This window comes from Caretta caretta, chromosome 20, assembly GCF_965140235.1.
Source record: "Caretta caretta isolate rCarCar2 chromosome 20, rCarCar1.hap1, whole genome shotgun sequence".
In the NCBI taxonomy this organism is placed as follows: domain Eukaryota; kingdom Metazoa; phylum Chordata; order Testudines; family Cheloniidae; genus Caretta; species Caretta caretta.
In genome coordinates, this window is record NC_134225.1 from 23,498,444 (window position 1) to 23,513,689 (window position 15,246).

The 15,246-nt window shown below is 66.8% G+C and overlaps 1 protein-coding gene across 3 annotated transcripts; it reads right to left on the minus strand.

The window, feature by feature from the left end:
* Positions 1-42: 42 nt before the first annotated feature.
* On the minus strand, positions 43-6,390 carry SHFL (shiftless antiviral inhibitor of ribosomal frameshifting). Of its 3 annotated transcripts, none has more exons than XM_048831484.2 (9): positions 6,210-6,390; positions 4,263-4,404; positions 3,625-3,674; positions 3,282-3,326; positions 3,027-3,065; positions 2,120-2,275; positions 1,921-2,024; positions 1,641-1,789; positions 43-977 (listed from the first exon to the last, which is right to left on the minus strand). In XM_048831484.2, exons 1-9 carry the CDS (start codon positions 6,234-6,236, stop codon positions 772-774), a joined length of 918 nt encoding a protein of 305 aa, XP_048687441.1. In that variant the 5' UTR covers positions 6,237-6,390; the 3' UTR covers positions 43-771. The 3 variants fall into 3 exon arrangements, with proteins under 3 accessions (XP_048687441.1, XP_074977660.1, XP_074977661.1); XM_075121559.1 differs by lacking the exon at positions 6,210-6,390 and adding an exon at positions 5,289-6,116; XM_075121560.1 differs by lacking the exons at positions 3,282-3,326; positions 6,210-6,390 and adding an exon at positions 5,289-6,118.
* Between the last annotated feature and the right edge of the window lie 8,856 nt (positions 6,391-15,246).

Consider the following 15,246-nt stretch of genomic DNA (forward strand, 5'->3'; position numbering starts at 1 on the left):
CGCGCCCGGCCCTGCCAGCCCAGCAGTGCCCGGGACGCCGGCTGTGACAAACCTTCTTTATTCTGAATCAATTTAAAAAACGGTGGCTGCTAAGAAACTGTAACCACGGTGATGGGCGTCTCCCAGCAACCCCCAGGCCCAGGGTGGCAGGAGGGGATGGGCACTTCGGGATTAAAGCTCGGGACTTGCCCCCGGAGCAGACAGACACAGGACAGACGGGCCGGCCCAGCCGAGCCGGCCCAGCCGAGCCTGCCGCGGAAAGGGGCGAGGGCCGCGGCTCTGGCAGGGCCATGGGGAGAATTGCCCCCCGCGCCCGCCCTGGTTTGGTCCCAGGGGCAGCCGGCCTTGCCCCGTCCAGCCGCTCGGCTTTGGTCAATGCTGCAAGCCCAGGGCCTGAGCCAGCAAAGAGAGAGAAACAAAAGAGCCGGAATTCAGCCTGAAATCCAGGCCCTGACTCCATCCCCACAGCCCCCCCGGATCGGGGAGGGGACCCCGGGGCCCTCCAGACCCTGGTTCTCTAAGAGTTACGTGGAATAATTAAGGGGGAGGCAAAGATCCAGTGCCAGGCCCAGCACCCGCAGGGCCCCAGCAGCACCAGGCCGGCTTGCGGCTTCCACCAGGGCTGGGCAGAGACGGGCCCCAGCCCCGCCCCAGAGAGGAGCCCCACCTGCTCCGAGGAGCGGGGTCGGCCTGGCCAGGCAAGAAAAGCCGAGAGAAGGATAAAGTGCAAACAGAGCCCTGGGCGCAGGGGCCCCAGGGCCAGCAGGGGCGCTAGTCCCCGGAGCCCTCGCTCTCCTCCGCCAGGTCCTCGAGGAGGAGCTCGTCCAGGTCGCAGTGGGCCAGGCTGCCCTGGCTCAGGCAGGTGGCCACGGTGGAGCCGGTGCTCTGGTGCTCCAGGCTGGCGAACAGCACCTTGGGCAGCCTGTTCTTGGAGCGGCTGCGGGGGTGGACGCAGTGGGTGCCGGGCACATGGGGCTCTGTGGGGGGGGGGAGGGAGCAGTGTCAAATGGGGCAGTAGCCGGGGCTCGCAGGGCGCTGCTCCCAAGTTACCAAGGGGAAACTGAGGCACAGAGCAAGGAAGGGACTTGAGTCAGTGGCAAAGCCAGGGATGGTGGGACGCAGCAGGGAGGGGAGAGTGTTGACCTGGGAATGTGGCAGGGGAGTTTCCCTGGGAGACCTGACAGCCTGTAACCTGAGCCGGGAGGGGGCGGGGGAGGTGACACCTCTGCCCAGGAATGTGGACAGAGGCTGCAGGAGGGAGCATGCTGGTGGGGGGGGGTTAGTTTCAGTTCGGGGCTGGGTGGTGGAACGCAGGGAACCCCAGGGCTGGGGTCTGAGCTCCCTGCTCCCCAGAAGGACTTGACTGAGGGGTCCTGGTTGTACCCACAAGCTCTGTTGTGGACTGTGTTCCTGTGGTCCAATAAACCTTCCGTTTTCCTGGCTGGCTGAGAGTCTCAGTGAATCCCAGGAAGAGGGGTGCAGGTCCCGGACTCCCCCCCACGCCGTGACAGATGGAAACCACGTGTCCGAACTCCCAGCTCCCCCCTGCTCTGACCCACCAGACCCCACTGCCCTCCCCGAGCTGGGGATAGAACCCAGGAGTCCTGGCTCCCAGCCCCCCTCCCCAAACAGCCCCTCACCTCGGCGGTTGTAGCAGTCCTCAGCGTAGCAGGAGTGGGGGTTACGGCTCCGGGACCCGGCGACCTGGCGCGGCGAGAGGATGCGGCTGGGCAGCACGCGGGTGCCGCAGATGAAGCAGGGAGAGGCCATGCCCATCTGTGCTGAGCCCCTGGCAGGAGGAGAGAGGGTGGCTGTGAGTCACGCTCCGCCCCGCCCCCCAGCCGCTGGCTGGAGCCTGCCTGTGCTCCCCCTCCCTCCCCCCCCATGGCAGGGGCAGGCCGTGGGGAGACCCCCCCTCACCTGAAGCTGCGGTTGCAGGCGGGGCAGAGGAACTCGGCCGTGCCCCACATCCTGTCGTAGGGCACCGGGTCATAGCGATTCCCGCACAGCCGGCACCGGGACACCTGTGGGGGGCACCAGAGAGCGTGAGTGTCCTGGGCCACGGCCCCGCCCGCCCCCACCGCCCGCCCCCACCGCCCGCCCCCACCGGCGGACGCACCTGCTTTCTCTCGGGCACGCGGCGCCACCAGGCGCTGTCGCAGGGCTGGCAGGCGAACTGCCGCTCGGCCGAGGGGATGAGGTTGCGGCTGGCGTGCTCGAACATGCGGAGGTTCCGCTCCGTCAGGGGCAGCACCCGCAGCTGCTGGGCGATGGCCTGGGGGGGCGGCACGGGGGCCTGGGGCTCAGGTCACCTGCGTTCTCCTCCCTCCTCTGCTGCTGAGGTGCTGGGCGAGCACGTCCCGTCCCCCCTCGGTGCCTCCTTCCCCTTCCCCCGGCCTGTGTTTAGATGGGGAGTTGCCCAGGGGTGGGCTCGCTCGGGGTCTGGGCAGCGCCCGGCGCGACGGGGCCCTGGTCTTGGCCGGGGTCTGGGTGGCGCCCGGCGCGACGGGGCCCTGGTCTCGGGTGGGGTCTGGGCGGCGCCCGGCGTGACGGGGCCCTGGTCTCGGTTGGGGTCTGGGCGGCGCCCGGCGCAACGGGGCCCTGGTCTCGGGTGGGGTCTGGGCGGCGCCCGGCGCGACGGGGCCCTGGTCTCAGTCGGGGTCTGGGCAGCGCCCGGCGCGACGGGGCCCTGGTCTCGGGTGGGGTCTGGGCGGTGCCCGGCGTGACGGGGCCCTGATCTCGGTCGGGGTCTGAGCAGCGCCTGGTGCAACGGGGCCCTGGTCTCGGCTGGGGTCTGGGTGGCGCCCGGCGTGACGGGGCCCTGGTCTCGGGTGGGGTCTGGGCAGCGCCCGGCGTGACGGGGCCCTGATCTCGGGTGGGGTCTGGGTGGCGCCCGGCGCGACGGGGCCTCATCTCAAGCTAGGGCCTCTATTTGCCACGGTAGTAACAGCGAAGGGAAAGATCTGCCAGGAGCAGGGAAGCAAAGTCTCCGTCCCTGTGGGTCCCATGGGCCCGGCCCCCCTCACCTCGATGTCCTTGTCGTTCTCACAGTCGAGGCTGGGTTTCTGCACCGGTGGGGGCGAGAGTGGGGAGAGAAGAAATAAAAGTCAAATGCAAATAACGAGGTGTGTGTGAACAGTGACCCCAGTGCCAAGACAGGGGTGCATCCCCCTCCCCCTGCCGGGCACCTCCCCTCCAGCCAGGGACACGGACACATGCAGACACACGCACAGATCCACCGGCACACCTGTGCACACGCACAGAGGGATCGGCACACACACCTGTTTCTGTTGCTCCTCTTCTTGCTTCAGTTTCTCCACCACTTTCTAGATGGGAAGCGAGAGGAGCCTGGCATGAGGGGCCGGCTCAGCGAGACCCGGGGCTCCCCACCGGCTGGATGACCCAGCCCAGCCCCGGGCCCCAGGCTGCACCGACGCCCCCCTGCTCTCCGCCCGGCGAGCAGTGGGCCCCATGCAGCCTGGCTGGCCACCCCGTGAGACAGAGCCCAAGCAGTGTCCGGTCCAGTCTGCATCTCGGCCCAGGGTCTCCCAAATGCCGACCACAGCCCCCCTCCCCCCCCACGACCCCCCTCCTACGGTGGGACGAGAATGGAGAGTGAACTACCTTCACCACCGGGTCGTGCTCCAGAGTCCGGCGCTCCTCGGGGTCTGCGTCTAGGGCAGGACAGACCATGGTTACCCCCAGCCTGCCTCGCCGGGCCCGGCTCCTCTGCCCCCCCCGAGCCTGCCTCGCCGGGCCCGGCTCCTCTGCCCCCCCCAGCCTGCCTCGTCGGGCCCGGCTCCTCTGCCCCCCCCCGAGCCTGCCTCACCGGGCCCGGCTCCTCTGCCCCCCCCCGAGCCTGCCTCGCCGGGCCCAGCTCCTCTGCCCCCCCCCCAGCCTGCCTCGTCGGGCCCAGCTCCTCTGCCCCCCCCCGAGCCTGCCTCGTCGGGCCCAGCTCCTCTGCCCCCCCCCGAGCCTGCCTCGCCAGGCCCGGCTCCTCTGCCCCCCCGCCCAGCCTGCCTCGCCGGGCCCGGCTCCTCTGCCCCCCCCGAGCCTGCCTCGCCGGGCCCGGCTCCTCTGCCCCCCCGCCCAGCCTGCCTCGCCGGGCCCGGCTCCTCTGCCCCCCCCCGAGCCTGCCTCGCCGGGCCCAGCTCCTCTGCCCCCCCGCCCAGCCTGCCTCGCCGGGCCCAGCTCCTCTGCCCCCCCCCAGCCTGCCTCGCCGGGCCCAGCTCCTCTGCCCCCCCCCCCGCCCCCGCACTCACCCCCCAGCTGCTCCCGGCAGAGCACGATGACCTTGCAGACCATGGCGTGGTCATTCTGGTAGCGGCTCATGAGCAGCGCGGCCTCCTCCACGCTCACCCGCCCGTAGAACTTCTCCCGCAGCCGCCGCACGCTCTTCTCCAGCTGCCAGAGACAGGCCCTTACCGCGGCCGGCAGGGGCACGGCCCCCCCAGCCCGGGCCCCCTCACCGCGCCCGGCAGGGGCACGGCCCCCCCACCCCGGGCCCCTCACCGCGCCCGGCAGGGGCACGGCCCCCCCACCCCGGGCCCCCTCACCGCGCCCGGCAGGGGCACGGCCCCCCCACCCCGGGCCCCTCACCGCGCCCGGCAGGGGCACGGCCCCCCCAGCCCGGGCCCCCTCACCGCGGCCGGCAGGGGCACGGCCCCCCCAGCCCGGGCCCCCTCACCGCAGCCGGCAGGGGCACGGCCCCCCCAGCCCGGGCCCCCTCACCGCGGCCGGCAGGGGCACGGCCCCCCCACCCCGGGCCCCTCACCGCGGCCGGCAGGGGCACGGCCCCCCCCAGCCCGGGCCCCCTCACCGCGGCCGGCAGGGGCACGGCCCCCCCACCCCGGGCCCCCTCACCGCGGCCGGCAGGGGCACGGCCCCCCCACCCCGGGCCCCCTCACCGCGCCCGGCAGGGGCACGGCCCCCCCAGCCCGGGCCCCCTCACCGCGCCCGGCAGGGGCACGGCCCCCCCAGCCCGGGCCCCCTCACCGCGCCCGGCAGGGGCACGGCCCCCCCACCCCGGGCCCCCTCACCGCGCCCGGCCCCAGGCCCTTTCCCTGCCGGGGCCTGGCCACCCATCTGCAGGTTTGAGTGGTTTGTTCTCTCCACCCCCGGGAGGCCTGGCAGTGCCACGCGGTGGCTTGTTTGGGGAGGGTGTCTGCCAGGGGGAGCGCGCCCCATTGGCTCAGCTCCCAGGCCTCTGCTCCCCAAGGGGGGCTCCATTTGCCGAGCACAAGGTGGGGTGGGCTGAGCTCATATGCCGGCCTCTGCCCCCCGCCCACCTGGCCGGGGAGGTGACTGCCCTCGAGGGCCTTCCCCACCTGGCTCGCAGCGCGGGGCCAGAGCAGACACCAGCAGCGAGCCCTTCTGGGGGGGCGGGCGGGGGGGAGCTGAAACCACTTTGTCATCGCCCCCCAGTTCCTCTTTTCCTGCCAGATCCCTCCAGCTGGGCACTGCCTGGCTCATGTCTTCGCCCACCGCGCCGCGAGCTTCTTCCGGCCAGCACAGGCCCCCGGCCCCCTGCCCCCTGCCCCCCGCAGACCCGCTGCGATCCAAAGCGCAGGGCCCGCTGGCTCTCGGCCCTGCTCCCTGCACGGGGCTGGCACCAGGCCGCAGGGTGAGGGGCACCAGAGCCCAGGGGAGCCAGCTCTGCGGCTCTCGCATGCCCAGCACCAGGGGGCCCCATGCAAACACCCCGCCGGGATGAGGCTCCTGCGTGCTTGGGTGTCCCAGAGGGGCCGGGCTCCCCCCGCCTGGTGCCATGCCGGGGGGCAGGCTGCCCTCCAGCCGGGGACCCCCCTCTAAAGATTCCCCTTGCCCCCGAAGCCCTGGGCTCTCCTGGCGCCCCCCACAGCCCCTGGCAGGGATCCTCCCCTGAGGCCCGCAGAAGCCCAGAGGCGTGAGCGGGCGAAGACCCCCAGCGGGCCCGGCAGCGCCGAGCCCCACACGCTCCCCGGGGCCAAACCGGGTCCGGGGTGCCCCGCAGCGGCTCGAGGCCCATGGGGCTGCGGGTCACACACCGCGGGGAGCCCCTGGGGGCCCCTTGGAGCGTGGGGCGGGTGGGGCAGCAAACCCTGCGCTCCATGGATCGGCCCCTGCCTCCCTAGCGCACCCCACACTGCCCCCAGCGTGTGCCCCAGGCCCCCCCGAGATGCACGCGCCCCCCCCGGCCCCGGCCCCGGCCCCTCGCTCGGCGCCGGTACCTCCACCTCCTCCCCGCGGCGCTCCATGGTGCTGCCGGGCGGCTCCGCGGCGCGCAGCGACCGACCCGGCCGGGGCCTCCTGCGCCCGCCCCCGCCCGGAGCCGCTTTCGCTTTCGATCGGCGCGGCCGGCGGGTGGGGGCAGCGCCCCGGAGCGCCCGGACCCCCACAGCGCCCGGAGGCACCCGGGCTCCTCCCCCCTCCAGCGCCGGGCGCCCGGACCCCCACAGCGCCCGGGGGCACCCGGGCTCCTCCCCCCTCCAGCGCCGGGCGCCCGGACCCCCACAGCGCCCGGGGGCACCCGGGCTCCTCCCCCCTCCAGCGCCGGGCGCCCGGACCCCCACAGCGCCCGGGGGCACCCGGGCTCCTCCCCCCTCCAGCGCCGGGCGCCCGGACCCCCACAGCGCCCGGGGGTACCCGGGCTCCTCCCCACTCCAGCGCCGGGCGCCCGGACCCCCACAGCGCCCGGGGGCACCCGGGCTCCTCCCCCCTCCAGCGCCGGGCGCCCGGACCCCCACAGCGCCCGGGGGCACCCGGGCTCCTCCCCCCTCCAGCGCCGGGCGCCCGGACCCCCACAGCGCCCGGGGGCACCCGGGCTCCTCCCCCCTCCAGCGCCGGGCGCCCGGACCCCCACAGCGCCCGGGGGCACCCGGGCTCCTCCCCCCTCCAGCGCCGGGCGCCCGGACCCCCACAGCGCCCGGGGTACCCGGGCTCCTCCCCCCTCCAGCGCCGGGCGCCCGGACCCCCACAGCGCCCGGGGGCACCCGGGCTCCTCCCCCCTTCAGCGCCGGGCGCTCGGACCCCCACAGCGCCCGGGGTACCCGGGCTCCTCCCCCCTCCAGCGCCGGGCGCCCGGATCCCCACAGCGCCCGGGGGCACCCGGGCTCCTCCCCCCTCCAGCGCCGGGCGCCCGGACCCCCACAGCGCCCGGGGTACCCGGGCTCCTCCCCCCTCCAGCGCCGGGCGCCCGGACCCCCACAGCGCCCGGGGGCACCCGGGCTCCTCCCCCCTCCAGCCCCGGGGGAGCATCTCTCCTATTCCCTGCTGGGCTCTGCCCGGTGTTTGAGACCTGATGGGGGGTCGGGCTGCTTTGCGGTGGGAGGAAGGCCCCTGGAAACGCCTTTGGCCCCAGAGGGGGCTCGTCCCGACCCCCAGCAGGGTCCCCAGCCCTTCCTCTGGGGTGCTGTTCCTGCCGGAGGCAGGGTACCAGGCTAGATGGGTCCTCGCCTGACTGGTCCAAGGAGCCAAACCCCTGCCCCAGGCCTGACCCTTCCCCTTTGCCTTCTCAAAACGGGGTAGGTGTGAAAACGGGGGTGTAACACGCCTGCCTCAATCCTGGGGTGCCCCAGAGTAGCCTTCACCCCCCAGTGCAGGCCGGGCACCTGGCCGACCTCTCTGCAGTGCCAGCAGCTCCAACCCTCTTTGGAGGGAGCTGGGGCTTGATGGGGCAAGGGGCCGCCTGTGAGGACAGCAGGGAGGGGGGAGTGTTGACCTGGGAATGTGGCAGGGGAGTTTCCCTGGGAGACCTGAGAGCCGGTAACCTGAGCCGGGAGGGGGAGGGGGAGGTGACACCTCTGCCCGGGAATGTGGACAGAGGCTGCAGGAGGGGGCCTGCTGGGGGGGTTTAGTTTCAGTTTGGGGCTGGGTGGAGGAACGCAGGGAACCCCAGGGCTGGGGTCTAAGCTCCCTGCTCCCCAGAAGGACTTGACTGAGGGGTCCGGGTTGTACCCACAAGCTCTGTTTTGGACTGTGTTCCTGTTGTCCAATAAACCTTCTGTTTTACTGGCTGGCTGAGCGTCTCAGTGAATCCCAGGAAGAGGGGTGCAGGCCCCGGACTCCCCCCCACTCCGTGACAACTGCCCAGGCCTGCGAGTGGCCAGCAGGGAGATATACGCTAAACGCCTTAAGAGCGACCTGGTGGAGCTGTGCAGGCAGAGGGGGCTGCGCATCGGGAGGTCCACCAAGGAACAGCTGATTGCCCAGTTGGAGGAGGGGGATCGCTGATCCCTGTCCCGCAGGGAAGCCGCCCGGTGGACGCAGCGTGGGCCCTGGGGCCTGACCAGGCTGGGAGGGGTCAGACAGCTGCCGAGGACATCCCGAGACCCTTCCTACCTATGCCTGGGGGAGGGGTTGGGGGAAGCCCAGCGAATACCGAGGGCACCCTGACCCCAGCAGCCAGCAGGGGATCCTCCCGGCGGAGCTCCCCATCCCTGGAGCGGAGGCGGCTGGAATGGGAGAGGGAGATGAAAATGAGGGAGCTGGAGGATCCTGAAAAGCAGCGTCAGCATGAGCGGGAAGAGAAGGAGAGACAACGCCAGCATGAGCAGGAGGAGGAGAAACAGAGACAGCATGAAGAGAAGCAGAGACAGCATGAGCTGGAGCTGGCCAGGCTGAGGAGCATTGGGGTCCCGGCTGCGGTGAATGAGGGGGGACCCCAGACTGCAAGGAGCTTTGATAAGTGCTTCCTGGCCCAGCGTAAGGAGGGGGAGGACATAGATTGTCTGCGAGATGCACAGGGTTGACCCTGCCGACAGGCTCCAGTTTCTCACCCCCTTACTGGACCCCAAAGCCGTGGAGGTGTACAGCCAAATAACAGGGGCGGAGGCAGGGGACTACGAACTGTTCAAACAGGCCCTGCTCCGTGAGTTTGGGCTGACCCCCGAGATGTACCGGAGAAGGTTCCGGAGTCAGCGTAAAACGCCTGAGGTCACCTACCTACAACTGGCCAACCGGATGCAGGGGTATGCCCGCAAGTGGACAGCTGGGGCCCGAGCTAAAGAGGACCTGCTTGACCTAATCGTCCTGGAGCAACTGTATGAACAGTGCCCTTCCGACCTGAGGCTGTGGCTGGTGGACAAAAAGCTCGAGAACCCCCAGCACGCAGGGCAGCTGGCCGATGAGTTTGTGAACAGTCGGTCAGGGGGTAGCCGGGAGGAGTCACAAAAGAACAGGCCCCCCCCGATGCAGAGAGAGAGTCACCATGGAACCTCCCAGCGGGGAAATAGGGAGAGCCCCCTCCCAGGGGGAACGCCTGGCATCGGGCCGCTCCAACCCGCTCGAGGGGACCAACGTGACCTGAGCTGCTATCACTGTGGCCAGAGAGGCCACGTACGGACCCAGTGCCCCAGGCTCAGGGACAGACTGGGCAGAGCTGACAGAGAGGCCACCTACTCAGGAACCCAGCTGGACGAGGGGCAGATGGCCCAGGCAAAGGGGGCTGCCAGCTTACCACCTGACGGGGGTGGGTGGGACCCCATTCAAGGTGCCCGTGGCAAGGGTACACCTGAAATGGGGGGCCAAGGAGGGCCCCAAGGACGTGGGGGTGCATCACCATTTGCCCACTGAGGTTTTGATGCGGGGAGACCTAGAGGACTGGTCAAGCAACCCCCAGACTGCCTTGGTTGTGACCCGTAGCCAGAGCCGGCAAGGGGCCCTGCGCCCTGACCTTGGGGAGGGTACCACACTGGGGGCGCAGGACCCTTCCCTGGTGGGGAGGGAGCGCCGAGGGGCATGGCTCAGAGAGGCTGAGGCCTCAGACCTGGCCACTGAGGGGGAACCGGTCCCCATCCCTTCCCCAGCCGCTGAGTTCCTGGCCGAGTTGAGGAAAGATCCCTCCTTGCGGAAGCTCAGGGACCTGGCCGACCTCGGTGTGGTACGGACCATGAGGAGAGGCTGCCAGGAGAGGTTCCTGTGGGAGAAGGGGTTCCTGTACCGAGAATGGGCTCCCCCAGGGGAAGTGGAGTCCTGTGGGATCAGGAGGCAGCTGGGGATCCCCCAGAAGTATCGTCGCAAGCTACTGTACCTGGCCCATGACATCCCCCTCGCAGGGCACCAGGGAATCCGGCGCACCCGGCAGAGGTTGCTACAGAACTTTTACTGGCCCGGGGTCTTTACCACGGTCCGGCAGTATTGCTGATCCCGTGACCCCTGTCAGAGGGTGGGGACGGCCCGGGACAAGGGGAAAGCGGCTTTGAGACCTTTGCCCATCATAGAGGAGTGTCACGGAGTCCCCGGGTGATGCTCTGGAACTGCTCCCCATGAAGCCAGTCAGGACTCTGGGGCAGTCGCCTTTCTGTGAGCAGCCTGTCTTCAGGACACACAGCTCACCCGGCTTCCCCCTTCCTGGGTCTGACCTCGGAGCATTCAGCATCCTCTGCCCCTCCGTGCGCTTCCCCCCAGCGAGTCCGCTCAGGCGGGGCTCCTGGGGAAGCCAGAGGGTCCTGCCCCCCAACTCCGCAGTCAGACGTGACTCTCAGCCAGCCAGTAAAACAGAAGGTTTATTAGACGACAGGAACATGGTCTAAAACAGAGCGTGCAGGTGCAGAGAACAGGACCCCTCAGCTGGGTCCATTCTGGGGGGCAGTGAGCCAGACAACCACGTCTGCACTTCACTCCATGTCCCAGCCAGCCCCAAACTGAAAACCCCCTCCAGCCCCTCCTCCTCTGGGCTTTGTTCCTTTCCCGGGCCAGGTAGTCACCTGATTCCTTTGTTCTCCAACCCTTCAGCTCTCACCTTGCAGGGGGGGAAGGGCCCAGGCCATCAGTGGCCAGGAAACAGGGTGTCGGCCATTGTCTGTGTCCAGACCCCTGCACACACCTGCCCTCTAGGGCTCTGCAATGATCATACACCCTTACTCCACCCCCTAGATACTTAAGAACTGCCTAGGGGAAACTGAGGCACCCCCACACTATTCAGAGGAAACATTAAGAACAGTCCCACTTCGTCACAAGGAGCCTTTCCAGAAGGTGGCCATGGACATCGTGGGGCCTCTCAGCAAGACGACCCGGTCGGGGAAGAAATAGATTCTGGGGGTGGTAGATTTTGCCACCCGCTACCCCGAGGCAGTACCCTTAGCTTCCATTGAAGCCGACACCGTGGCAGATGTGCTCCTGACCATTTTCAGCCGAGTGGGGTTCCCCAAGGAAGTCTTGACAGACCAAGGCTCCAACTTCATGTCGGCCCTGCTCCGGTGCGTGTGGGAGAAATGTGGGGTCCGGCACGACTGGGCCTCAGCTTATCACCCCCAGTCCAATGGGCTGGTGGAGAGGTTCAACGGGACGCTAAAGATGATGCTGAAAACCTTTATGAACCAGCACCCGCAGGATTGGGACAAGTACTTACCTCACCTGCTGTTCGCGTACAGGGAGGTGCCCCAGGAGTCGACCGGATTTTCGCCTTTCAAACTGTGATATGGCAGGAGGGTGAGGGGCCCCCTGGACCTGATGAGAGACGAGTGGGAGGGGAAGGCCACTCCCGATGGAGAGTCAGTGGTGGAGTATGTCCTGATCTTCCGAGAGAGACTGGCTGAACTCATGGGCCTGGCCAGGGAGAATCTGGCCAGAGCCCAGAGGAAGCAGAAGGTCTGGTATGACCGCACGGCGCGGGCCCGTGCCTACGCCACCGGGGATCCGGTGATGGTTCTCATCCCCGTGAGAAAGAACAAACTACAGGCCGCCTGGGAGGGCCCTTTCAAGGTCGTCAAGCAGCTCAATGAGGTAAACTATGTGGTGGAGCTGTCGAACTGGGCGCACCACCGCCGGGTGTACCATGTGAACATGAAGAAGCCATATTATGCCAGGGGGAATGTGGTGTTGGCTGTGTGTGGACAGTGGGAAGAGCAGGGAGATGACCCTTTCGTAGATCTATTCCCTGGGACCAGAGCTGGTTCCCCCCTGGAAACAATTCCCCTCTCGGATCAGCTAACCCCTGCCCAGCAAGCTGAGGTCAGGGGGGTGCTGCATCCGTACCGACAGCTGTTTCCAACCAGCCTGGACGCACTAATCTGACTGTCCACCGGGTGCAGACGGGTCGCACCCACCGATAAGATGCTCCCCCTTCCGAGTCACAGGGAAAACTGCTCAGGACCTGGAAAGAGAGGTCCGGGACATGCTGGCTTTGGGGGTGATCCAGCCCTTGGGCCTCGCCGGTGGTGCTGGTCCCCAAAAAGGACGGGTCGGTCCGGTTCTGTGTGGACTATCGGAAGCTCAGTGCCATCACTGCATCTGATGCCTACCCCATGCCCAGGCCGGACGAGCTCCTAGGCAAGCTGGGAGGAGCTCGGTACCTCACCACCATGGACCTTACAAAGGGCTACTGGCAAGTGCCGCTGGATGCAGATGCCCGGCTGAAATCGGCCTTTATCACCCCTCTGGGGCTCTATGAGTTCCTGACCCTGCCTTTCGGCCTCAAGGGAGCGCCGGCCACCTTCCAGCGCCTGGTGGACCAGCTCCTGAGGGGGATGGAGAGTTTTGCCGTGGCGTATATTGATGACATCTGTGTCTTTAGCCAGACCTGGGAGGACCACGTGTCCCAGGTTAGACAAGTGCTGGACCGACTCCAGGGGGCTGGGCTGACTGTAAAAGTGGAGAAGTGCAAGGTGGGGATGGCGGAAGTGTCTTACCTGGGCCATCGGGTGGGGAGCGGCCGTGTCACGGAGTCCCTGAGCGATGCTCTGGAACTGCTCCCCATGAAGCCAGTCAGGACTCTGGGGCAGTCGCCTTTCTGTGAGCAGCCTGTCTGCAGGACACACAGCTCACCCGGCTTCCCCCTTCCTGGGTCTGACCTCGGAGCATTCAGCATCCTCTGCCCCTCCGTGCGCTTCCCACAGCGAGTCCGCTCAGGCGGGGCTCCTGGGGAAGCCAGAGGGTCCTGCACCCCAACTTCGCAGTCAGACGTGACTCTCAGCCAGCCAGTAACACAGAAGGTTTATTAGATGACAGGAACATGGTCTAAAACAGAGCTTGCAGGTGCAGAGAACGGGACCCCTCAGCTGGGTCCATTTTGGGGGGCAGTGAGCCAGACAACCACGTCTGCACTTCACTCCATGTCCCAGCCAGCCCCAAACTGAAAAACCCCTCCAGCCCCTCCTCCTCTGGGCTTTGTTCCTTTCCCGGGCCAGGAGGTCACCTGATTCCTTTGTTCTCCAACCCTTCAGCTCTCACCTTGCAGGGGGGGAAGGGCCCAGGCCATCAGTTGCCAGGAAACAGGGTGTCGGCCATTCTCTGTGTCCAGACTCCTGCACACACATGCCCTCTAGGGCACTGCAATGATCATACACCCTTACCCCACCACCTAGATACTTAAGAACTGCCTAGGGGAAACTGAGGCACCCCCACACTATTCAGAGGAAACATTAAGAACAGTCCCACTTCGTCACAGGCCGCCTAAAGCCGGAACCAGCCAAGGTGGAGGTGATCAGAGACTGGCCCGCTCCCCACATCAAAAAGCAGGTCCAAGCCTTTATTGGGATGGCAGGATGCTACCGAAGATTTGTGCCCAACTTTAGCACCATAGCCACCCCCATCACTGAGCTATGCAAGAAGGGGAAGCCAGACAAGGTGGTCTGGACCGAGCAGTGCCAGGAGGCTTTCTGGGCGCTGAAGGAGGCTCTGGTCAGTGGCCCAGTTCTGGCAAACCCAGACTTTGACAAGCCCTTTGTGGTGTTCACCGATGCCTCAGACACGGGACTGGGGGCGGTGTTAATGCAGGAGGACAAAAAGGGGGAGAGACACCCCATCGTGTACCTGAGCAAGAAGTTGCTACCCCGGGAGCAACACTACGCGGCCATCGAGAAGGAGTGCCTGGCCATGGTGTGGGCCCTCAAGAAACTAGAGCCCTATCTCTTCGGGCGACACTTCACCGTCTACATCGACCACTCGCCCCTGACCTGGCTGCACCAGATGAAAGGAGCCAACGCTAAACTCCTGAGATGGAGCCTGCTCCTGCAGGATTACGACATGGACGTGGTCCACGTGAAGGGAAGTGCCAACCTGATAGCGGATGCGCTGTCCCGGAGAGGGGGCCCCGAACTTCCCCAGGTCACTGGTCACAGTGACCCCGCTCAGTTCAGTCTCGAAGGGGGGAGAGATGGGACTCAGCAGGGAGCGGGGAGTGTTGACCTGGGAATGTGCCCTGGGGAGGGGAGACCTGAGAGCCTGTCACCTGAGCCAGGACGGGGAGGGGGAGGTGACACCTCTGCCCAGGAATGTGATCAGAGGCTGCAGAAGGGAGCCTGGTGCGGGGGGGGGGGGGGGGGGGGGGGTTAGTTTTCAGTTTGGGGCTGGGTGGTGGAACGCAGGGAACCCCAGGGCTGGGGTCTAAGCTCCCTGATCCCCCAGAAGGACTTGACTGAGGGGTCCTGGTTGTACCCACAAGCTCTGTTTGGGACTGTTCCTGTGGTCCAATAAACCTTCTGCTTTACTGGCTGGCTGAGAGTCTCAGTGAATCCCAGGAAGAGGGGTGCAGGCCCCGGACTCCCCCACACTCCATGACAGTGCCTCACTCCCTCAGCACCCTGTTACTGACCCCGCCCTGGGCAGCTTCAGGTGTGTTTCTATTTGCAGCTACTAGAGGCCTGATGTGATCACGGCCCCATCGTGCCAGGCGCTGCACAGACAGACAGTCCCTGCCCAAAGAGCTCACAGTCAAACTAGATGGGAGGGGAAACTGATGCCCAGGGAGGGGAAGGGACTCAACACAACATGCTAGGAGGGCCTCAGGCCTCACTCTGAAGGGCCCCACTGCCCTGTCCAGCAGTGTGAGAGAACATAAGAGGGGCCATACTGGGTCAGACCAAAGGTCCATCCAGCCCAGTATCCTGTCTACCAACAGTGGCCAATGCCAGGTGCCCCAGAGGGAGTGAACCTAACAGGTAATGATCAAGTGATCTCTCTCCTGCCATCCATCTCCACCCTCTGACAAACAGGGGCTAGGGACACCCTTCCTTACCCATCCTGGCTAATAGCCATTAATGGACTTAACCTCCATGAATTTATCCAGTTCTCTTTTAAACCCTGTTATAGTCCTCGCCTTCACAACCTCCTCAGGCAAGGAGTTCCATAGGTTGACTGTGTGCTGAGTGAAGAAGAACATCCTTTTATTTGTTTTAAACCTGCTGCCCATTAATTTCATTTGGTGGCCCCTAGTTCTTATATTATGGGAACAAGTAAATAACTTTTCCTTATTCACTTTCTCCAACCACTCATGATTTTATAGACCTCTATCATATCCCCCCTTAGTCTCCTCTTTTCCAAGCTGAA

What these genes read in the sequence shown, in the direction of transcription:
- SHFL (XM_075121559.1), bottom strand. Translation starts at nt 5,414, where the DNA reads ATGACAAAGTGGTTTCAGCTCCCCCCCGCCCGCCCCCCCAGAAGGGCT. An exon ending in AAGAGGAGCAACAGAAACAG is followed by an intron (nt 3,066 to 3,281) that starts GTGTGTGTGCCG and finishes CCACCGGTGCAG; the next exon opens with AAACCCAGCCTCGACTGTGA. An exon ending in AGAACGACAAGGACATCGAG is followed by an intron (nt 2,276 to 3,026) that starts GTGAGGGGGGCC and finishes CCGCCCCCCCAG; the next exon opens with GCCATCGCCCAGCAGCTGCG.